This window comes from Symphalangus syndactylus, chromosome 24, assembly GCF_028878055.3.
Source record: "Symphalangus syndactylus isolate Jambi chromosome 24, NHGRI_mSymSyn1-v2.1_pri, whole genome shotgun sequence".
Classification (NCBI taxonomy): domain Eukaryota; kingdom Metazoa; phylum Chordata; class Mammalia; order Primates; family Hylobatidae; genus Symphalangus; species Symphalangus syndactylus.
In genome coordinates this window covers 44,292,146-44,314,631 of record NC_072446.2, presented here as the reverse complement: position 1 = coordinate 44,314,631, position 22,486 = coordinate 44,292,146, and the positions used below count along the sequence as shown (strand labels likewise).

The window sequence follows — 22,486 nt, the reverse complement described above, 5'->3', positions numbered from 1 at the left end:
TCCCTCACGCCCAGCCCGGCTTTGTGGCCTCTGGAACCCAAGCGGCGACCATGCGGACGTCCGCACCCCGTCCCCAGGCTCTGGCCCGGCCCTCCCGCCAGGGCTCGGGGCCATCCCTTCGTTCCTCCCGCCCGCGGGGCCGGACCCGCGTCCCTCCAGCCCCCACGCAGGGAAGGGTCTCAGCGGGGAAGACAGGGAGGAGACGAAGGACAGAACTCGAGGCAACAGCTTCGGAGAACCTCACACTTTATTGGAGGACGGCGGGGCGGGGCGGGGCGGGGCTCTCGGGCTGCGGTCTGCGGAGGGAGAGGTGGCGGTCATGCCTCAGGACACTGGTCTCGTGACCGCCGAGCTGCCACCTTCCCCGTCCTCTCCCGTCTCGTCCCCTCCAGTCCCCACCTGGCCTCCCACAGCAGGACGCAACCCCGCCTCCCCTAGAAGCCTGAGGATCCAGCGAGTGTGGGGATCTCCAGCTCCCTTGGGCATGCCCTCTTGTCCACCCTAAACAAGCCTGACGCGTAGAAACCTGAGGACATAACACACAACTCGGGCGGTAAGACTTTGCCTCGTAGGAACTAACCACTTTCTTCTTTCGTTACCGTGCTCTCCTGATGCACTTTAAATGTGTTTGATTTGCAAAACAGTAACAAACCATTTCCCTACGCCTGTCTTCTGCTATGGTCTTGGGGAGCTCTACAGTCCCTGAGATGTTCTTAGTGCACATGTCAGTCACCACCTGGTCCTCTTGGCTCTGTTGGCTGTTTGCGTGAGGTTGCATCCCTCACCTCTTTCCACTGGCCCGGGGTCTGTCCACCTCAAGACAGTCATTGGCTTGTCAGGATGCCTGTGGGACCCCATGGCCACCACTGTCTTATAGAATAATTATCTCCTTCTACTCTACTAGTGACTTTGGTTTTTAACCTAAGTGTTTTATAAATTGTCTAGAATCCTCCTGGGAAATAGGAAGGATAGCAGACAGCACCCTGCTGTGTGCAGTAGGGGCACTGAGAAATGGCTGGGGGTGCTGTGGCAGGGGGCATCTCAGTGGTGTTTCATTCTCCCCACCCTCCCAGCACCCAACCCTAACCCACAATGGCCACTGATGACCAGTGGCTGGTCTTGATGCTGGAGACCTCTCACCCCACTCACCAGCAGTGTTCCTGCCAGGTGTCGCTTCCTGCGAAGGGACCACCAGACTGCGGTCCTGCCCTCCCAGGGCATGCTGTCTTCCAGGGGAGCCAGGGCATCACTTGGGAGGCCATGGGCAGTCTGGGCTGGGCTGCCTGCTGCAGTGTCCAGGGCCCTTCCTTAGAAGGGAACTGATGCTGTCCTCCCTACCCCGACCTCAGGCTCCAGGTGGGTGGGGGAGCCCCTGGCCATCACTTTCTTCCTTCCAATCAGGCTGGGAGACACCCAACTGGGGGACTAAAGGCATTCTGGGGATCCTGGGCTGAGCGAGGGCTCACTTTCCTCCAGGGTACCAGCCATGGGACCAGTGCTGAGCCTCTGAGGGTCCAGGGTGGGCAGTCAGCAGCAGCAGCAGCAGGAGCAGGAGGAGGCCTCGCCTGGAGCTGGCCATGGCTGCTCTACTGGACAGGGTACAGCATTCAAGGAGACTTACCTCACCCCCACATCCCCCCATTTCCTCCAGGGCCACCTTGGAAAACTGGCATCTCAGGGGCAGCTTTGGTATCTCCTTATGCCCTTCCCTCTCTGCCACCGCTTCTCATCCCAAGCATACAGGGGTTCAGATCCTGGGGGATCCTGGCCCAATAGGGGACGATGCCCCAGGGTATGAGCCTTCTCCCTGAGCCTGGGGGCACAGAGGCTACCCGCCTTGCCAGCTCTGAGGGCCCTCCCACTTGTCCAAGCCCATCCATCTTTCCTTCAAGGAGTTTCCAGAAGTGGAAGAAAGTTGGAGGGGAACAGAGACCTGAATTCAGGCCAATGGATGGGCGGATAGATGGATGGTCAGGGGAGTTCTCAATGTACGGGCGTTTGGAGCACCAGTGCTAGGGAACCAGAGTGGCAAGCCTTCCGCCCTTTTCTCTGTGGCCTGCTGTATCTCTTCCATAGTAGCTGGGGATGTGGAATGGATGTGTGGTGTTGATGGGGGCAAGTGCTTCTACCCCTTATCCCTCCCATGCCAGGGGCAGCAAGCACAAGAATAGATGGTAGAGCTGTTGAGGAGAGGAGAGGAAAAGGGGACTTCTCTGGCATGGTTCAGGGGTGGAGGCGCTTGGGAATGGGGAAGAGGAGCCGCACACCATACACCCAGGATGAAACTTGATCCAGGTGTCCTAGCCCTTAGGGAAGGCTCCCCACTCACTGAGGAAGAGCTGTGGATGAGATGGCTCCTTCAGGCAGCTGCAGGACCCTAGCCTGATGGCCCCAGGATTTACAGACCAGGCAGCTCCACCCCCAGATTCGAGGGGAGAAACTCACCACCCAACCCCCTTCCCAGAGCATCCACTCCATGAACATTCACCAGGCAGCTGCTGCCCTGAGGCCACTGACACATACTCCCTCCCCACCACCTTCCCAGGAGCCTCCAGGCCCAGGACTCTTGCTTTAGGCTGGCCTATGTCCTGGTCTCACCTTCCCACTTCCCAGGCTGCATCTTCAAGCTCCTGATCTTGAGACCTAGAAAGCCCTCACAGCCCTCCCTCCCTGACCCCAAAAGAGAATTGTGTCCTGGGCAGGGGCAATGCCTGGGGGTTCCCCAACTCCCAGCTCAGGGCTTTCCCTGGTGGACAGTGGAGGCCTAAGAGTAGGGAGCCTGGCAGGCTGTTCAGACGTACAGGGGAGGCTGTGACCACTCTCCCAGAGGCTTCTGTTTGCTCACTGTAGAGTGGGTTGGGTGGGACAATTCACTTCCACACACCTGGGAACCAGGGCTGGGTCACTCCAAATGGCTGGGTTTGGGTGGGGCAGTACCTACCTAGGAGTGGCTTCTCTCCTGGGGAAGCAGGCCCATGAGACGGGGCCTAGCTGTTGGGCCAGTGCAGCCTCCCTAGGGCCATCAGCAGCCGGTAGAATAATTTTGTCCCTCAAGGCTCTAACCCCTCCCCAGTCATGGATTTGGACACAGCTAGCCTGGGCTGCTGGAAGTGGGCTCTTGCTTCCCAGTCTGCATCAGCAGCTCAGCTTTCCTTGGAGAGCCATCAGTCACTGGGGGTCAGAGGCTTGTTTTCAGGGTTAATAGCCAATCATCTCCACATTTGGGCTGAACAGCAAATGGGAGGGCCAGGGTCAGGCTTGGCATTGTGGTGGCCAGAGTCATTTGGAGAGTTGGTGCGTCAAATCCTGTGACAAAGATGGGCGAGGGGAGGCATAATGGGCATCAGTCAGCCCTAGACACCTGGACTTCAGCAGCCAAGGCAGGATGGGCACACCTGTGTATTTCCAGACTGACTTATTAGCAGGGACCTGAAATGAATGTGTGGCCCGTATGTTCAGTTAAATTGTTTTGGCTTAAATACACAGACTTTATTAACTGGGTGATTTTTAGGAAAACATTTGCTTTGTGGTTTAGTGAAAATGAATCTAAGTTCAATGTACTAGTTTAGTTCTGGCTGGGGTTTACAGAATGCTTTATTCACAGCTGCACCAAAGCTGGTGTTCATTTAAAAGGGGGATGGGTGCCTTTATTTATTCTGTAATTTGATTCTGGTTTTTCCTGAAAAATCTAAACCAGAGCTAAGCTTCCTGGGGAAAGCTCTGCTCCCTTTTTTCCCGGCAACATACTTAGCTTTTTAGAAATGTCTGGTCCTTTCCAGACTAGAACTCTGGAACTCTTGTATCCCTCTCATTAGAACATAGAAAGCCATCTGTTCACCACGGAGCTCCAGTCCTCAGGATATGAAGTCACTGCAGCCAGGAGCTGCGCGTACTCAGGTGGGAAAGCAGAGGTTCAGAGGTGAATAAACATTCAGGTGCTGCAGGAGCACAGAGGGGCACAAACCTTGAGCAGGCAGCCTGGGTGAAGGATAGAGACGAGTGAGCTGGAGTCACGGATGCAGGGAGTGGCAGCAGAGGGGTGCAGCCTAAGGAACAAAATGGAGAAGGGCCAGCAGGAACTGCTGCGGATCCATGGAGCCAGAGAATGTGGGAGGGTTAGAGGAAAGGAGGGTGGGCCCCTGGGTGTGGGCAGTGGGAGGCAGGCATCTCTGGACCACCCTGACATGCGACCAGGATGTGGGGAACTTGGGATTGGAGGAGAGCTGAGGGTCCACAGAGACAGACCCAGAATCCTGACCTCTGAGAGAGGAGACAGTGGAGGAGCAGCTAAAGGGTGAGGATAAGAGGCAGAGGACAGCCTGTGACACAAAGGGGAAGAGACCATGGATCCCCGGCTTTTAGCACCAAGGTGACCTTAGTGCGCAGGGATGAAAAAGAAATGTGTGGGAATGAAGTGAGGAAGAGGGAAGAGTGAGAGTACAGGCTTTTTCAAGTAGTCTCTCATAAAGAGGGAAGAACTTAAGCCTGGGGTGGGAGACATGCTCTTTAATTAATTAATTAATTTTCTTTTTCCTTTTTTTTTTTTTTTTTTTTTGAGATGGAGTCTCGCTCTGTCATCCAGGCTGGAGTGCGGTGGCACAATCTCGGTTCACTGCAGTTTCTGCCTCCCAGGTTCCAGCGATTCTCTTGCCTCAGCCTCCCCGGTAGCTGGGATTACAGGCACGTGCCACCACGCCTGACTAATTTTTGTATTTTTAGTAGAGATGGTTTCACCATGTTGGCCAGGCCGGTCTCGAACTCCTAACCTCAGATGATCTATCCGCCTTGGCTTCCCAAAGTGCTAGGATTATAGGCATTAGCCACTGTGCCCAGCCTATTTATTTTCTTGAGACAGGGTCTCACTCTTTGACCCACGCTGGACTGCAGTGGCATGATCACACCTCACTGTAGACTCCACCTCATGGGCTCAGGTGATCCTTCCACCTCAGCCTCCCAAGTAGCTGGGACTACAGGCATGTGCCACCATGCCCGGCTGATTTTTGTTATTTTTTGTAGAGACAGGGTCTTGTCATGTTGCCCAGGTTGGTCTCGAATCCTGGGCTCAAGTGATCCACTCGCCTTGGCCTCCCAAAGTGTGGTATTACAGGTGTGAGCCACTGTACCTGGCCTGCTCTTTATTTTTAATGAAAGAGATTTGAGTATTTGGGACAGGGGAGCAATGAAGGAAACTGCAACCCAGGAGGGACCTGCCCAAATGAAGTGAGGTCTGAGTGTGGCAGGATGTAGGGCTTTGGGTGTGTGGTGGGTGCAGGCTGTTAGTCTTCCCCTATGGAGAAACACTCCTACCCTAAGCCCCTTGGGTCACAACTGACTGGCTGTGGGAAGGGCACTGGATGAAGCAGTCACCCCTGCCTTTTCCACACGACTGTGCTGTGTGAGCCTCAGCACATTTTCCTTTTGGCCTATACTAGTTTCTGTTGGGTTCACCTCTCTTGTAAACATGCAAGCCCTGAGTAGAAAGTAAAAGAGGAGTGAAGAGGGAGGCATGAAGGGATGAGGGACACATCTACAGGCTGAGCAGGACAGGGAGCAAACAGCTGAGGTCATTCCTACCTGGAGACACTGGTTTTGCACCCAGGTGATGCCTATCCACTGGCCAAATCAGCATGGACTTCAGCAGAAAACAACTCAGGCCACGGTGGCGCACCCTGCTGAAGGCCAGCCTTGGCAATGGCAGGCAGCCTGCTGGGAGGCACACAAGCGCCTGTAAACGGCCTCACCTGCACATTCACTGAGCGGCTTGCTGACCCAGTGCCTGCCCTCCTGCATTGACTTGGACTTGGTCACACAGAGCACTGAAGGGTAGCCTGCAAGGAGCCAGGGGCTGCTCCCCGAACTTGGCACCCCTCACTAGAAATTCCTCAGAATCTGTCTTTGCCTAATTTATCCATACTTATCGAGACTACTGAGTTTTAAGTTTACTGCCTCTTGGGAGTTCCTCAGTTCCTACAGAACTGAATGTCTCTAATGACTTACACTCACCTCCTGTAAACTTCCAGACGGGTCTGTTGCAGCCCTTGCCTCCTGCAGGCCTCCTGGGTCCCTTCTGCGCATCTCCTTCCTTCCCACAAACATCCTGGATATGTGGTGCACAGACAGGCTTCCCTCCTGGAGCCACTACATGTTAACTGCTTTATCTGGACTCTGAGGCCCTCTGTAATGTGGCTCCACTTCGCCTTTCCTCCTTTTCACTCATCTAAATTTCCAGCATCCCGTGGGTCCAGTTCAAGTCCCACCTCCTCCAAGAAGCACAGTAGTGCTGACCCCTGAACATGCCTCCATGGACCAGGCTGAGGTGCCATCTCTCACTCCAGAAGCCTCTGAGGAGCCCAGGCCTGCACTGGCTCTTCAAGAAAGGCCCTGCCTGACAGCCACAGCCACCAGTTCACTTTCCTGCTCCTGTGGTGAGCTGCTCATGAGGCTGGGAGGCAGTGGACAGACCCACTCCCAGTGTGCCCCCAACAAAAGATCACACTTCCCCAGCACCCCCTGTAGTTAGGCATAGCTATGACCAGGTGAAAACCTATTTGTGAAGCTGATGAGTGAAATATGGGGTGGGGTATGAGTGGAAATGAAAAGTGCAGATTTGGCTTCCTGTCCTTGGAAATGAAGCTGCTGGCTCTCCATGCTCTTTCCTCAGGGTGGAATATGGACATGGCAGTGACCCAGCTTCAACCATGAGGATGAGAACAATATCCTAAGGATACTGGGTCTCTGGACAGGACAGACTGTTACGGGAGACATAAATGAATATCCAGCTTCTTTAAGAAACAAAAGTTCAACACTTTTGTCTAACATGTCACTCAAAACCAAGTTGGGATCTAAGACTCCCACCATCCTGACTTCTAGATCTGAGAAACATTCACACTGTCCCAGAAATGAGGACACGTATGAAAGAAAATGGAAGCAATTCAACAGAATACATGTGGACATAAAGACTTATCCTGGACAGGGTGACACAATCCAGACAGCTTTGTAGCAAAGCACCACAGACTGGAGAGGTCAGACTGGCCTCAGCCCAAAGCTGAGCCAGCTCGTCTCCCCCGTGCCCCTGTCCTTAAGGAGACTCAGTGAGGACCTGGCCACCTTCCATAGGGAGGGAGGCTGGCCAGGACCACTAAACCAAAGATGTGCTGGGAATGAAAGGAGGGTCCTGGAGATCACCTAAGAACTGGAAGGGCTGTGTTTGGTGGATAGGAGGAGCTGGGGGACTGTGGCCTCTCTCAGATAGCTCAGAGAGAACAGCAACAGGAGGGCCATGAACAGCCGAGGAGAGCCCCAGCCTGTATGGCTGCCCCACCCCCAGACAAAGGGAGAGACATTTCCTCAGGGAGTCAAAGCTTTTATTACCTGATAGTCCCTAGTGTGGTGCCAGAGATACCGCTCTGGTCCTATTACTCCCCATGATATAGGTGGTGGGGACGGGGGAGGGGACCAGGGAGAGAGGGGAGGGATATTTACAGTGCATGGTGGTATGGGGACAATCACTTTCCTCGAGAGCTCTGAGAACTTTGTGCTTTTTTTCTTAGTTGGTGCCGAGCTACCTGGAATGGATTTTGTGTTTATCTTCTTTAGGGAAAGATGTATTAACCAAAGCACAATCCAGCCCAATTTCCCGGCTGAGGATTTCACGATATCAATCCAAACATCACACTATTTAATTCCCCAATAAAACATTGGAAAAAGGACTATCAGTGCTAACACATTTACATATAAAATTTCCACCTAATAGGTAATAGAAGCCTATGTACCAATTTCTAAAACAGTTATAAGATATATACACAATTTGGGGTATATTAACAAAACAGAATATTACAAAATATTAAAGGCAATCCTCCTGGTCCACGGACCCTTGTTGCCGCTTACTTGAAGTTGGCATAATCTGAGAATGCATCAATATATTCCTGCACCACCTTGTAGCAGAACTCATACTGTTCCTGGAGAGTGAAAGGTAGCGAAAAAGCCAGGGTTACTGAAGAACACTCAGTACCTGTAATTCCTAACAGACTCATTTTTTTTTTGAAGATGGAAAATCAAGAGGAACTGAATGTTTTTGAACTTTCACCTGAGCTCTGATCTGCCTGCCAGAGTTCTGACAGCATTCCCCTTCTGGGCTGAATGCAGCAGACCTTCTACAAGCAGAGCTGACCAGAGCTGACCCAGGCCCCACAGAAGTCAGACAGGCATGTGCTGGGCTGGGAGACAGTGCAGCTGAGCATGGCCCATGCTTACCATGGCTGCCAGGCTAGCCTGCACCCTGGCTCTCAGAACCTCATCTCCCAAACCTCCTAATGTTCACTTTTCTTTACGCCACAAACATTTCTAGCTCCATGGGATTCAGGAAAACCTCTGTGGATGTGCAGCTTATTAAAAGTCAGACCTCTTAACAGGGAGCCCAAGCCCAAAGGCATGTACTCCTCATGGATCTTCCTTACCCAAGACCCACAGAGAAGTGCAGATGAGCCCTGTGGGGCACCCAGACACCCCCTTCTAACCTGGCCCATCCTCTGGCAACATGGGCTATGCTCCCATTGCTGCCATCCTGCTGCCTCCCAATGCTTCCTGTGTATTTGGGGCACCTTGGGAGGGGAAGAGCAGGTCTGTGTTTAGACAGTCTTCTGACTACTGGGTGGGCCCCTCTGAAGAGCCTCCTCCCTGAGCTGGCCCTGACAGAGAAGGGCTGCAGGTGGTGTGGTGGCAGGGACAAATATGTGGGCAGCATACCAGTGTCTGGACCATGTGTGGCCTCTGTAGCCGCAGGCTCTTGACAGTCTGGAAGACATCCAAAATCCCCTCTGCCTTCACACGCTCCAGGACGGTGCTCAGGGCACAGAAGGTCCCCGTCCTTCCTGCCCCAGCGCTGCAACAGAGCAGACACATTTACCACACCTGTGATGGCCCTCTGTGTAAGGGGGTGAGTGACAGTGGTGAGTGGCAGACAAAGAGGTGGGGGCAGGCAGCCGGTGTTTGCCTTTGCCCTGTGGACCACCCCCAGCCTGGAGGGGTTCTGGGTTGGGAGGCAGTGTACCCTGTGCCCTTCCTGCATGGCCCCATGTGCTGTGGAGGGACTCACCTGTTGGACCATGGAGGATGACTTTCACTCATACCCCACCAGCACGGAGCCATTGCTGTCCACCTGCACATGCTGGCCTAGGCTGTTCTGACCTGCTGTTCGCTCAGTTAGAACTAGCTCTAGTCCTGTCTTTCCCTTTTTCTGACAAACCCCACTCCCTACACTGGTGTGTATCTGCTGATTCCTTTCCATGTCTCTCACTTTCTTCCTAAATCCAAGGAATCCAGACTCTGACCTTGACAATATCCCCCTATTCAATGTCATCAGCTGATTCACTCACCAGACACTGAGTGCCTACTCTGAGGCAGGGACTGTGGGGTTTAGCAATGTCCCCAGACAAGAAGATGTGTGGTAAGGGAAGGAAAAAGAGGAGTGGGAGTTCTAGGCAGGGTACTCGGAAGGCTTGGGCAAAGCCCTGTGGCTGCCTGGGAAACTGGCATCTCAGGCCCACAGCAGGAGTGTGCCCAGGGTGCTGAAGGCCATGCAGTTCATGAAGGAAGAAAGGAGAGTGGTGGGGGTGGGGCCAGAGCCAGCCCGTGGTGCACACCATCCTCTCCCGGCCCTGGCCAGGGAGCCCTCAGAACATATTGGGCCTTGTAAGCTGTTGTTAGGATTCTAAGTGAAGGAGTGCATTTTTTCTAAAATGCAATCTCCAGCAACATGCCCCATACAAAATTCAACTTTTCCTCTCAAACGAGCCTCTTTCCTGTCTTTCTTCTGCTGGTCATACCAACCTAGGCTCAAACCTGGGAGACACCCTTGACTCCTCTTCTTTCACCCTCTGTTCCATAGCACAATCGGGGTCTCCACTGCCAGTCTCCCCTGCTGCTCTCCTGCCCACTATCTGAACATTAGTCCTCTAGCACTTATTGTGCCAAGTTCAAGCTCCAAGGTCCTCTCTCTTAGCATCCAATCCTGTCTTGGCATCAATCTCAACTACCATGTGCTCACCAATATCTTGCTCTTGTATGGCTTTCTTCAGTCTGACCCATGGTCATCAGCTTCCCCTGTTTGCCCCTCCTCGCTTTCTTTCTCCCACTGAGGGCAAGGGTGAGCCATACCTGCAGTGCACGGTGATGGGGTGGTTCCCTGACTGCTGCTGCTGCTTCTGCACGGCGGCGATGATGCTGATCATGCCTTTTCCGTCACTGGGGATGCCCACTTCAGGCCAGCCATGGAAGTGGAACTGCCGGATCTGCCGGCTCTTATTCTCCTTTGGAAAAAAGGGGATCAGGGAGGCAGGGGTAACCCTGCTTTTCCCGTGGGCAGAGTCCACCGACCACCCATCTTACCCTGGTGTTGGTGACCAGGAGGTCTCGGACGGTGTAGCTCTCACATTCCTCCTCCTTCTTCAGTTCCACTGTAATATCTCCATAGGACACCAGTCCATCAGATGGCCAGTACTGGGCACACTTCTCCTGGAGGGACAAGTTGGAGAGGTGAGGAGCTCAGAATACCACATGTGTAGAAGCAGCACTGCCCACGAGCAGCCTGACCCTTCTCAGTACAGCCACCTCTTACGCTGATACACTTCATCTTCAAGGTATTGAAAACTTGCAGGATCATTATATCACATCATTCCAATTAACCTCTGATCCTCACCAGAGACCATCTGAAACACTGACGGGGTCTGTAAAGAACTCTGACTACAGGCTCACAGGGTATCCAATACTTGGTGGCTGGAGGGAGAGGAGGAGGAGTGAAAATCTCTGTTCCAATTCCTTTCTTTTTCTCCCATGGGGTGTTTTCATAGTTAATGCTGCTTACATCCGCCAGACTGCTAATTCAGAAAATCAGAACCAATTCACATTCTCACACAGCCATGGGCTTCACCACTGCCCAGGCCACAGTATCCTTTCTCCCTTTTACCTTTATCTCTTTGATCTGCAAGGTACCTTCAAGTTGCTAGCACTCGCCTTTCTGTCCTTGCTAGTGAGCAGGAGGTGGTCTACTGTCTGTCTTTGCTTGCACCTGGCTTACTTCCCTCTACAGCTCCTTGTGGGAGTGGCTGCGTCTCTTTTCATCTCTGTATTCCCCACACCGTGCACAATGCCTGGCACATGGTAGGCTCTCAGTATCTGGTAAATGAATTTGTTCAATGTCTGCAGAACAAGCTAAGGCATAAATACATAAATATAACATCACACAGTTATGCTGCCCATTTCTTCAGAGAATTTGGGGATAAGATCTGAGATTCTTCACTACTGGCAATTGAAAAATTCTCAACCATACATATAATGTCATTGAAAGATTTGGAAAAAAATTAAGTAGAAAAAGAAATTGTGAATAGTCTCACAGTCCAAATAAAATCATGATTATTAAAGTGGTGAATCAAGGACATGCCTTGGACTAGTGCTTTTCCACCCATGTTCTCTAGGAGCCCTGGGGATGCCTCAGGGATCAGTGCTCTGGGCCTCTCTTCAACCAGAACAGCCAAAAAAAAAAAAAAAAAAAAAAAAAATTCTCATTAAGGCTCACCTCAATCAGGCATTATATTAGTTTTTATGGCACTGGTGGGTGGAATGGATTTTGCTACTACAGTGCCTTCTCAACACTGCTTTACACAGTGTGTCAGCTGGGATGAAGCCTAGGCCTTTAAAACCATCAGAACCATGAGGTCCCCTTGGGTGTGAGAGCCACAGTGTGTGTGTGCTGGAGGAATTGAGCATGATCTCTAAGATAGAAATACATATCAAGTCTAGGGACTAGGTGTCAACACTAAAAGTCTCATTTTTTTTTTCTTTTTTGAGAGAGTCTTGCTCTGTCGCCCAGGCTGGAGTGCAGTAGCATGATCTTGACTTACTGCAATCTCAGCCTCCCAGTTTCAAGTGATTCTCCCACCCCAGACTCCCAAGTAGCTGGGACTACAAGTGTGCGCCCACCATGCCTAGCTAATTTTTGTATTTTTAGTAGAGACAGGGTTTCACCATGTTGGCCAGGCTGGTCTCAAACTCTTGACCTCAGGTGATCCACCTGCCTCAGCCTCCCAAAGTGGTAGGATTACAGGTGTGAGCCACCACATCTGATCAAAAGCCTCTAAATTTTGTATACATGGGTGGATTTTCTCTCAAGATCTCTAGAAGACCAAAGAGGATTTAGTAGAGACGGGTTTCTCCATGTTGGTCAGGCTGGTCTCGAACTCCCGATCTCAGGTGATCCACCCACCTCGCCCTCCCAAAGTGCTGGGATTACAGGCGTGAGCTGCCGCGCTTAGCTTCAAAGAGGATTTTTAAGACGAGGAGTGACAATGATTTACATTTTCAAAATGACCAGCAGCTGCCATTTGAAAAACTAAAAGTGGGTTAGGAAAAGAGCAGGAGGACCAGTCGCCAGACCACTGCAGACGAGGCTGCGCATATGAGTCATGCCCACAGTCCCACGGGCAAGCAGTGAGAGACGAGGGCTTGTTCAGATGATAGCAGTTACACTGGAGAAAAGTGGGGAGGCTCTGCCTGTATCAGGACTCAGTGGCAGACTGGATGTGAGGGGTGAGGAGAGGGGAGTAAGGAAGGTAACTCCCGGATTTTAGACATGAGCAACTGGGCAGAAGGTGGTACTATTTATTTAGATGGCTAAGAGTGGGGTGGACTGGTGTCAGGGGAAGGAGGAAACCAGGAGCCCACATTGGGAAGGGGGACAGGTGACTGGGTTAGAGAAGCAGATTGAGGATCCCTGGCATATGGGTTGTACTTAAAGCCATAGGACTGGCTGAGATCTTGAAGGGCTACTGTGTCAAAAGAAAACAGAGTGGGCTAGTGCCTGAGTCTAGTATACTCCAATGTTTTAGAGGAGGAGGTCACAAAGAAATAACAAAGGAGCTGCCAGGTTAGTGAGTGGGGTGATGCTATGGAAGTAAGTGTTCTGAGGAAGAGGAGGGAGGCACTGACTCTTTCAAATGCTGCTGTAAGGACAAAAAAAAAAAAAAAAAAAAAAAATCAGAAAAGAGAAATGACCTTTGGATTTGGCAAGAGGACAGTCACTGGTGATCTTGCCTAAAGCAGTCCCAGTGGGGCCAAGCCTGGAAGGAACAGAGCGAAGAGAGAACTTGCAGGGAGAAAGCCAACTCTTTTTTTTTTTTTTTTTTTTGAGACGGAGTCTCACTCCTTCACCAGGCTGGAATGCAGTGGCGCGATCTCGGCTCACTGCAACCTCCAACTCCCTGGTTCAAGCGATTCTCCTGAGTAGCTGGGATCACAGGCATGTGCCATCACGCCCAGCTAATTTTTGTAGTTTTAGTAGAGATGGGGTTCTGGTATGTTGGCCAGCATAGTCTCGATCTCCTGACCTTGTGATCTGCCTACCTTGGCCTCCCAAAGTGCTGGGATTACAGGTGTAAGCCACCACACCTGGCCGAAAGCCAACTCTTTAAAGGAGTTTTGCTGGGAAGGGGTGCAGAGAAATAGGATAGTAAGTGGAAGGGAAAGTGGGATTAACAGATTTTTTGTTTTTAAAAGATAGGAAATGTAACATGTATAGGCTGATGAGAGTAGTGGTTAGAGAGGGGAACTGCTGATGGAGGTGGGAGAGAAGATGGTTATAGCAGCAACATCCCTGAGCAGGCAGGAGGGAATGGGGCCAAGAGCACAGTGGACAGCCGGATTGAGAGATGCAGAAACCCTTTTCCACTGTAACAAGAGAGAAGAGAGTTGGTACAGATTTGAAGAGGCTGGCTGTCTGGGGGTGGGAGGATGACAGTGTTCTTGTCTGATTTCTTGGAGAAGAATGAGGCCAGGTCACAAGCTAAGGTGTGAGTATGATGGGACAGGCAAGAGCAGATGCTGGAGGTTTCAGGAAGAAAAGAAAGAGCAATAGCATTGCTAGGTGGCACCAATTACCTCTATGAGATTTGTGGTCATGAGTTCAATGTGAGAGCATTTGGCACTGTTTTGTGTTTTTGCCCTGTGATGTTTGCTATATCAGATAGAGGCATATAACTGGGTTTTACTAGACAGCTTGCCAGGAAAGTAAGAAAGCATGAGGGAATAAGGAAAGGTAATAATGACATACCACAAAAACTCAAATCAGAAAACTCAAACGCTCAAAAACAAAACTCAAAACACAAAAACAGTTAAGGAGGAAGGTGAGGACATGTTCGAGGTGACTGATGTTGAGAAAGTGGAGGCATCAATGGCTCTAAGGACTTGATGAAGACAAAAACGACTGGAATAAAAGAGAATACCGAGGTGGGAGGAAGGAGGCAGTAAACAGGGCGGATGCCTTGTTGACATTCCAAGGGCGGTGCAGATACAGGGCAGATCGTGACTTGACCACAGGATGAGGTGGCTCAGGAAGGTGAGAAATAGAAAGACTGAGGATAGATGGATCATCCACATGGTGACTGATGCCTCCAGAAGCAGAGTCAGGAACAGGGGCTCAAAAGGAGCAGTAAGCCAGGTGTTACCAAGTCATCAGTGGGTGAGGGACAGAAGATGGGGAATGGGGGTTCAAGACCAGTAGAAGAAAAGCTGGGGACTGGAGTTTCATCTCAGATTCGTGTGTTCAGGTTACCGCCTCTAGATAATAGCATCTTAAAGAAGTGAAACAGGGAAGGTTTTCTGTCTTTTCTCCTACTTTTGTCTTTCCACCAGACAGCATGAAGTCTCTTATGTCTTATGTCTCTTATGAGGTCTAAGGCTGACATAGTGATGGGGACACACAGCTTTGTGGAGACTAATGCTATCATGTTTCACTATGCTTTAGAGAAGCAGGATGAAGCCTAGGGTTGGGCTGACCCAGCATGGGAGTTCCTGGCACTGCTCTATCTGCCCAGGCTGATGATGGTCCAAGCTGCAGCTGCTGCGGGAACCCAGGCATCCTGGTGGACCTTTTTGATTAAAATAGAGCAGAAGGAGGCCAGGCGCAATGGCTCATGCCTGTAATCTTAGCACTCTGGGAGGCTAAGGCGGGCGGATCACTTGGGGTCAGGAGTTTGACACCAGCATGGCCAACATGATGAAACCCTGTTTCTACAATGAAAATTAGCTGGGCATGGTAGTGCATGCCTGTAATCCCAGCTACTCGGGAGGCTGAGGTGGGAGAATCACTTGAACCCTGGAGGCGGAGGTTGCAGCAAGCTGAGATTGTGCCACTGCACTCCAGTCTGGCGGACAGAGTGAGACTCCATCTCAAAAAAAAAAAAAAAAAAAAAAAAGCAGAAGGAGATAATTAATTTTTAATTCCTTCGAGATTTTAATTTGTAAGTACAGAATTTATATTTTGGGATCAGATTTTTTTCTCTGGGAACTTAATATTGTAGGTGAGGATGGTAGTGTCACTGTATAAATGTAGGCACCTTTCATTGCATCATTTAGGCTTATTGCATTAATTATCTCTGGGAGCTACACTTGACAACATGAATGGAACAGAAAGCGAACTTGGGGGCCAGTGAGGCCTTGTAAAGAACATCACTAATATCCTGTTCCAGTCCACTCAGAAGCTTCTGAGGGCAAGCACTACTGTCTGCTTCACTGGCCCTAGGAAGACAGAGCACAAGGTACAGCGGAAGGTAGAGGGAGAGGCCTCACTCAACAGGTAGGAGAATTTGTGTGCGCACGACTCTTCTCCCCACTGCCACACACATGAAATGCTTCCTGCCCCCCTGCCCTTTATTCTCACTAGGTCCTTTCCAAGGATGGAAGAGCCTGCATCTGACTGGACAGAGGCGGAGATGTTCAGTGGGCCACATTTTATCACAGGGCAGTGGGCCGAGATGGTCATTGTGCTCGTGGTTCCAGCTCTTCGGCCTGCTCTTTGGTCCTGCCCATCACAGATCTGGAGGGCAGGGGTGCAGAAGGAACCACAGGTAGGGCCCTGGTCTGATCTGCAGGTTCCATCACGACTGATCAGAGAGGGCAGGGAACAGGCACCTAGCTCCTGAGAACACAGTGGCTCATTTCCTAAACGGCTTTTGTTACTCAGGTGTGTGCTTCCTTGAGTGCAAAGCCAAGCACCTTAACCAAACCTCCCACCTCATCAGTATTGTTATTAATGATGATGAAGACGCTGGGCATGGTGGCTCATGCCTGTAATCCCAGCACTTTGGGAGGCTGAGTCAGGCAGATAACCTGAGGTCAGGAGTTTGAGACAAGCCTGGCCAACATGGTGAAACCCCGTGCCTACAAAAATTAGCCGGGCATGATGGTGGGTGTCTTTAATCCCAGCTACTAGGGAGGCTGTGGCAGGAGAATTGCCAGAACCTGGGAGGCAGAGGTTGCAATGAGCCCGTATTGTGCCACTGCACTCCAGCCTGTGTGACAGAGTGAGAATCTGTCTCAAAAAAAAAAAAAAAAAAAAAATGATGATGAAGACCTACAAAGTATGTATGTCTGTTGATTAGGTACATGATACAAGTCTAGGAAGAATAGCTAATGAGTTAAATGACTGATTAAAATTGAAAAAAATGTCAGGCACGGTGGCTCAAACCTGTAATCCTAGCACTTTGGGTCAACTAGGTGGGTGGATCAGTTGAGCCCAGGAGTTCAAGACCAGCCTGGGCAACATGGTGAAACCCTGTCTCTACAAAAAAATGCAAAAACTAGCCAGGTGTGGTGGCACGTGCCTTTAGTCCTAGCTACTTGGAGGGCTATGTGGGAGGATCACTTGAACCTGGGAGGTTGAGGCTGCAGTGAGCCAAGATTGTGCCACTGCACTCCAGCCTGGGTGACAAAGTGAGACCCTCTCTCAAACAAACAAACAAACAAACCAAACCAAAAAAAACCCCTGATGTAATGAAACATCAGGGTGAGCAAATATGTGTAAAGCCTTGTACCAAAGTTAACTCAAGTACAGATGGGGAACAACTAGTGACTTGGGACAACTAATGTAAAACATACTTTGTATTTTAAGTGTTTGACTATAAATTCAATGAGTCATGAGTGGGTGCCATCCTTAATTCCTCCTCACTTCACCCTCTCTGGGACAGCACCCTCTCACCACCCGAGTCCAGGCCACCAGCATTACTGCCACAGCTTCTGCATTTCTAGTGAGTCCTTCTCACTGCTACCAGAGGGATTTTTTAAAAAACACAAATGGGATGTTGTCAAGGGCTCTTCAATTGCTTTAGGAAGACCAAACTCTTCACTGTGGCTTAGAAGGAATTTTCTCACCAGGCCTTGCTAGCTTCTCTCCAGGCCCATTCTCTAGATTCTCATCCCTGCTAAGTGACACTCCAGACATAATGAACCGCTCATTTGCTGCAATGTGCAATCTCAACAGAAATAATTTTTAAAAGAATAAGAATTGTCAGAACACAGACTGGGTCCCCCCGTAATGTGGGAGGTGAGGGACATATCCCTGAGATTGAATGTGCTTAGTAGAGGCCGTATGATTATGACTCAGGAACAGTATTAGGAGGTTTCCTGTACTGAGAGGAAGTTGACCTAGGCGACTGCTAGGGTCCCTTTTTAGTATGAGTTTCCGGACAACTCTGCTTTTTAATAGACCCGAGGGCTTTTTTCTTTAAAAGATTTCCTTATTACTAAATATTAGACTATAAGTTTCTTGTTTGTGTAATTTCTCAAATTCTACCGCTTTATTTTATGTAGTCAGCAATGAGGCAATCCCTTCTTAGGGACACTCATATTGGGTCCACCTCAGAACCCTGACCTAGCTGCCCTGCCTGGGGCACTGGGAAGGAGGGGGTGCCCCACCTGGGGCATTGTGCAAAGGCTAGGCTAGGGGGACTGTATTCAGGAGAAAGTGAAAGGGTGTGAGCTGTCTGGGAATAACATGGAGGCTCAGATCACATTGCTTTTCTAGTCTTGGGAGAAGCTAATGACTGCTTAGACACCAACTGGCTGGGCAATCCTGGAAATGCATATGTATTTATATACCTTTAAGTATGTACTTACACTATGCAAATGTACTCTTTGGACCGTATAAATCAAAGACAAGGTCCAAACACCTTCTTGCCTTCCCAACGTCCCCATTTACACACACACCTTTTCATGCTGTCTCTGTCTCTCACTGCCCAGGACCTTTTGAGCTCACCTGGCCTCTCTCCTCCAGTTCTGTTAGCATCACGATAGAGCAGGATTTCCACTCCCAGATCATTCGCCAGAAGTCCTCAATTGTGTGGAGAAGAGGGCCCTGGCTGGCGATATAGGAGTCCTTCTGCCGGTAGCCCTGCACAGGCCAGGTTAATTGCAAGGGTGAGATGGTTTAATCAGAGAGGGGCTAGTAGAGAAGGTAGGCCACTAGGAAGGGAATGGGGACTGCTTGGAGGCAAACTCAGCCCATACAGAGCTCCCCTGTAACCAAGGATGAAACCCTATCTGACAAGCTGGTTGCTTTCTATAAGAGACAGGGAAGTGGAACAGGGATTAGAGCTAGGATGAAGAGGGCAGGAATGGGAAAGATCAGAGGGCAGCCAGGTTTCTCTTGGCTGTGGTCTGCTCTGTGAACTTTTTCTTCCAGGTATTATACTGCTGCATGCCATATGTTTTCCCCCACCTTCTGCTCTATGGAGCTGGACAGACCTAATGCACAGGGTGAGTGGGTGGGTGAGTATCAATTCACTATTTGTTGACTGATTCAAACATGATCCTCCCCAACAGGTATGGGAGGGAGGCACTGCAAGTGCTGGCTGAATCTCCATGGGGTGTTGGGGGCTCAGGGGTCACACCCACCACTTACATCAATAAAGGATGCGTTCACATAGTCTGTATTCTCTTCGCCCCGCTTAACTGGAATGATCACTCTGTTGAATTCATCTGTAAGAAGGACAGCGGCTCATGGCTAGCCAATATCATTTGTCCTCTCCCTCTCCTTGCACTGCTCCCACCTCAGGCCCTGGGCAGACAGAATCCCAGCTGGGCAAGGACATGTCTATTCCTAGCTCATTAGGGAGAAAGCCTTTGGCTTTTACGTTCTTTTATTTCCAGAAGCCACTAAGGTGCAACAAGAGGCAACGCCATGTTGTTAACTGGGTGCAACAAGAGGCAACGCCATGGTTCTTGTCTACACGCCAATCGTTAACTAGTATCTCAGAAGTGGAAGGGGTGGAGGGAATTGAGGGATGGGGCAATAAGGCTTTGGAGTGGAGGGAGGGCTCTTACATGGAATGATCTGTAAAACACGGTTCTTCTTCATGTTGGCTGGAAGGTTTCCAGTCCGCATCTTGTCATTCTGGATTTTGATTGATGTTAACTTCTGAATTGGGAAGGGGAGGAGAAACACTACTGATCCCAGTAACTGAACTTGACAAGATTATGCCTGTCACTTGGCCTGCACCTACAGGCCAATCAGGCTCCCTACTGCTCTTCTTACCAGGGCCCTGATCTCTGTTCCCACATGTTCTTGTTGGAACCCTGAAGCCAAGAGACTGTTTGGGAAATGCTACCTTCCAGGCTCCTGTGGACTCTCTTGAGATTCTCCTGGCCTGGAATTTTGTGATCCTGGAGCAAGGGATTCCAGCATCGTAGGAGGGAGTGTGTCCACTCTGCAGTTCCACCCCCAGAGGCTGCCTAAGGCTCTTCAAAAAAACTTATTCAGAATTGCATCTTCCCTTCCCGATTGAGGCTCCTTCTTGACATTTGCTACTCAAAGTGTAGCCCATACACCAGCAGCGTTGGCTTCATCTTATTAGAAATGCAGAATCTCAAGCCGGGCATGGTGGCTCGTGCCTGTAGTCAGCACTTTGGGAGGCCAAGGTGGGTGATCAACTGAGGTTAGGAGTTTGAGACCCGCATGGCCAACGTGGTGAAACCCTGCCTCTACTAAAAATTAGCCGGGGGTAGTGGCACGTGCCTGTAGACCCAGCTACTTAGGAGGCTGAGACAGAAGAATCCCTTGAACCTGGGAGGCAGAGGTCGCAGTGAGCCGAGATCGCGCCATTGCACCTCAGCCCGCATGACAAGAGTGAAACTCCATCTCCAAAAAAAAAAGAAAAAAAGAAATGCAGAATCTCAAGTTCTAACTTGTACCTGCTGAATCAGAACATATATATATATATATATATATATATATATATTTTTTTTTTTTTTTTTTTTTTTTTTTTTTTTGAGACAGAGTCTTGCTCTGTCACCCAGGCTGGAGTGCAGTGGCGCAATCTCAGCTCACTGCAATCTCTGCCTCCTGGGTTCAAGTGATTCTGCTGCCTCAGCCTCCCAAGTAGCTGGGATTACAGGCATGTGCCACCATGCCTGGCTAATTTTTGTACTTTTAGTAGTGATGGGGTTTCACTATGTTGGCCAGGCTGGTCTTGAACTCCTGACCTCAGGTGATCTGCCTGACTTGACTTCCCAAAGTGCTGGGATTACAGGCATGAGCCACCGTGCCTGGCAGAACTCATATCTTGACAGGATCCCAAAGAAATCTGTGCACATGCTATATTTGAGAAGAACTTCTCTAAGTGGTCCTCCCCACCCCAACCCAGAATCTCCTGCTTCTGAGAAAGCACTTTTTTTTCTTTGAGATGGAGTCTCACTCTGTTGCCCAGCCTGGAGTGCAGTGGCATGATTTTAGCTCACTGCAACGTCTGCCTTCCAGGTTCAAGCAATTCTCTCGCCTCAGCCTCCCGAGTAGCTGAGACTACAGGCGTGTGCCATCATGCCCGGCTACTTTTTGTATTTTTAGTAGAGACAGGGTTTCACCATATTGGCCAGGCTGGTCTCGAACTCCTGACCTCATGATCCACCTGTCTCAGCCTCCCAAAGTGCTGGGATTACAGGCGTGAGCCACTGTGCCCAGCCTGGGAGAGCACTTTTACTGATGACAGTGTGACATATGCCTTAGGTGTTTTGAGAACCATTGTCTAGTGGCATATAGGAGCTATCAATGATCTAAGGTCCAGAGGCCAAATCTGGCCTGCTGCCTGCAAATAAAGTTTTATAAAACAGCCAAACCCATTATGTTTACCTATTGGTTATGGCTGCCTTTGTGTTACAAAGACAGCACTAAGTAGCTGGACAGAAACCATGTGGCTTGCAAAGCCTAAAATATTTATTATCTGGCTCTTACGGAAAAAACTGCTCTTGCTGTATATCATAATCACCTCGGAGGGCTGGGGGCCTTAAAATACTGTTGCCTGTTTCTCCCTACTCAAACACAACCGAAGTGATTCCAACGTGCAGGATGAGTTGAGAATTACTAGAGTACGAGGAAAGGACCACCTCCTTAACCACTGGCATGCCTCACAAGGGGATTCACTGTTGGCAAATGCACAGTCAGGCGTCCCATGTTCCCCAGATTACAAGGATCCTTTAATCTGAAGGAGGTTATCCAGCTCCAACTCACCTTAAACTCCTCCTCTAATCCATTGTTGCTGGTCCCTGGGATTTTGTTGTAAATTTTCTGCAGGTGGGTTTCTAGAGAGGTCACTTCCAGTTCTGTATCTCCATAGAGATAATGCTCCAGAAGGGCTTGGTATATGAAGACATACTGCATCTGAAACATGAATGACACACAAGTCCTTGGTTACATACAACATAGTTCTCATGCCAGATCACCCACTCCCACCCCCACTTCACTCCAGTCCATTTCTCCTTTGATCCTAGCAGGAATAAAAGGACTCTCTCTTATTATCCCAATTTAGTGAAGTAGGACTTGAAATGCAGAAGTCCCTGTGGGGGTGCTTTACTTGGGAAGAAGGGTCTAGGTCTACCTTGGGGGTGGTGGACGCTTGCAGAGAAGGACAAACTCAATTCCTGCTCATTCTGAGAGTGCAGATTTAATAGTCTGAAGGGGCTGTCAGAAACTGGAGACACCCAAAGCCCGTGATAGTCTGGTCCCTGCCTCCCTCCTGGTGCTATGCCCCAACTGCAGAGCGAATCTCACTGCTGCTCCCAGATGTGGCCGAGCTTCATCATGTCTCTGGGCACTGGCTCTTTGAGCTGCCTGTTCCCTAATCCTTGAAGTCCAGTAACCTGTCATCTGCCTTCCTGACTCTCCCAGGCATGAAACCACAACCTCCTCTGTGCTCAATTTCTTTGAATACATAATTTATAAGAGCCCTTCATCACATGAAAGGGGCTAGCCCCTCCACACCTGTGGGTGTTTCTCGTCAGGTGGGATGAGAGACTGAGGAAAGAAAGACACAGAGACAAAGTATAGAGAAAGAACAGTGGGCCAGGGGACCGGTGCTCAGCATACGGAGGACCTGCACTAGCACTGGTCTCTGAGTTCCCTCAGTATTTATTGATCACTATCTCTATCATCTTGGCGAAGGGTGTGTGGCAGGACTATAGAGTAATGGTGGGCAGAGGGTCAGCAGAAAAACATGTGAGCAAAGGACTGTGTCATAAATAAGTTTAAGGAAAGCTGCTGTGCCTTGATGTGCACGTAGGCCAGATTTATGTCTGACTTTACACAAACATCTCAGTGCAGTAAAGAGCAGTATTGCCGCCAGCATGTCTCACCTCCAGCCATAAGGCGGTTTTCTCCTATCTCAGTAAA

The 22,486-nt window shown here is 50.2% G+C and overlaps 2 protein-coding genes and 1 long non-coding RNA gene across 19 annotated transcripts in view; 1 reads left to right on the top strand and 2 right to left on the bottom strand.

Annotated features, from left to right (window-relative positions):
• Nucleotides 1–99: 99 nt before the first annotated feature.
• LOC129474087 (progonadoliberin-2) lies at nt 100–3,162 on the bottom strand. Its single transcript, XM_055264933.2, is given in 4 exon segments — nt 100–296; nt 1,150–1,286; nt 1,412–1,456; nt 1,459–3,162. Coding segments are annotated over 4 exon segments (483 nt in total). The 5' UTR covers nt 1,643–3,162; the 3' UTR covers nt 100–179.
• LOC134735840 (uncharacterized) lies at nt 252–16,089 on the top strand. Its single transcript, XR_010119373.1, has 3 exons — nt 252–553; nt 15,406–15,625; nt 15,713–16,089. It is a non-coding gene; the product is annotated as an uncharacterized lncRNA (long non-coding RNA).
• Nucleotides 7,348–22,486, bottom strand: part of PTPRA (protein tyrosine phosphatase receptor type A) — a 172,721-nt gene continuing 157,582 nt past the window's right edge. For 14 of the 17 annotated variants that reach the window (XM_055264897.2, XM_055264896.2, XM_055264904.2 and 11 more), the window contains 8 exons: nt 21,329–21,478; nt 19,150–19,243; nt 18,728–18,804; nt 18,083–18,217; nt 10,387–10,512; nt 10,156–10,307; nt 8,746–8,881; nt 7,348–7,958 (listed from right to left, as the gene is read on the bottom strand). In XM_055264897.2, coding sequence (XP_055120872.1) covers nt 7,884–7,958; nt 8,746–8,881; nt 10,156–10,307; nt 10,387–10,512; nt 18,083–18,217; nt 18,728–18,804; nt 19,150–19,243; nt 21,329–21,478 — 945 coding nt within the window. In that variant the 3' untranslated portion in view covers nt 7,348–7,883. Of the gene's footprint in view, nt 7,959–8,745; nt 8,882–10,155; nt 10,308–10,386; nt 10,513–10,763; nt 11,197–18,082; nt 18,218–18,727; nt 18,805–19,149; nt 19,244–21,328; nt 21,479–22,486 lie in introns of those variants that run through there. The other 3 variants (XM_055264901.2, XM_055264895.2, XM_055264902.2) reach the window with 3 other exon arrangements.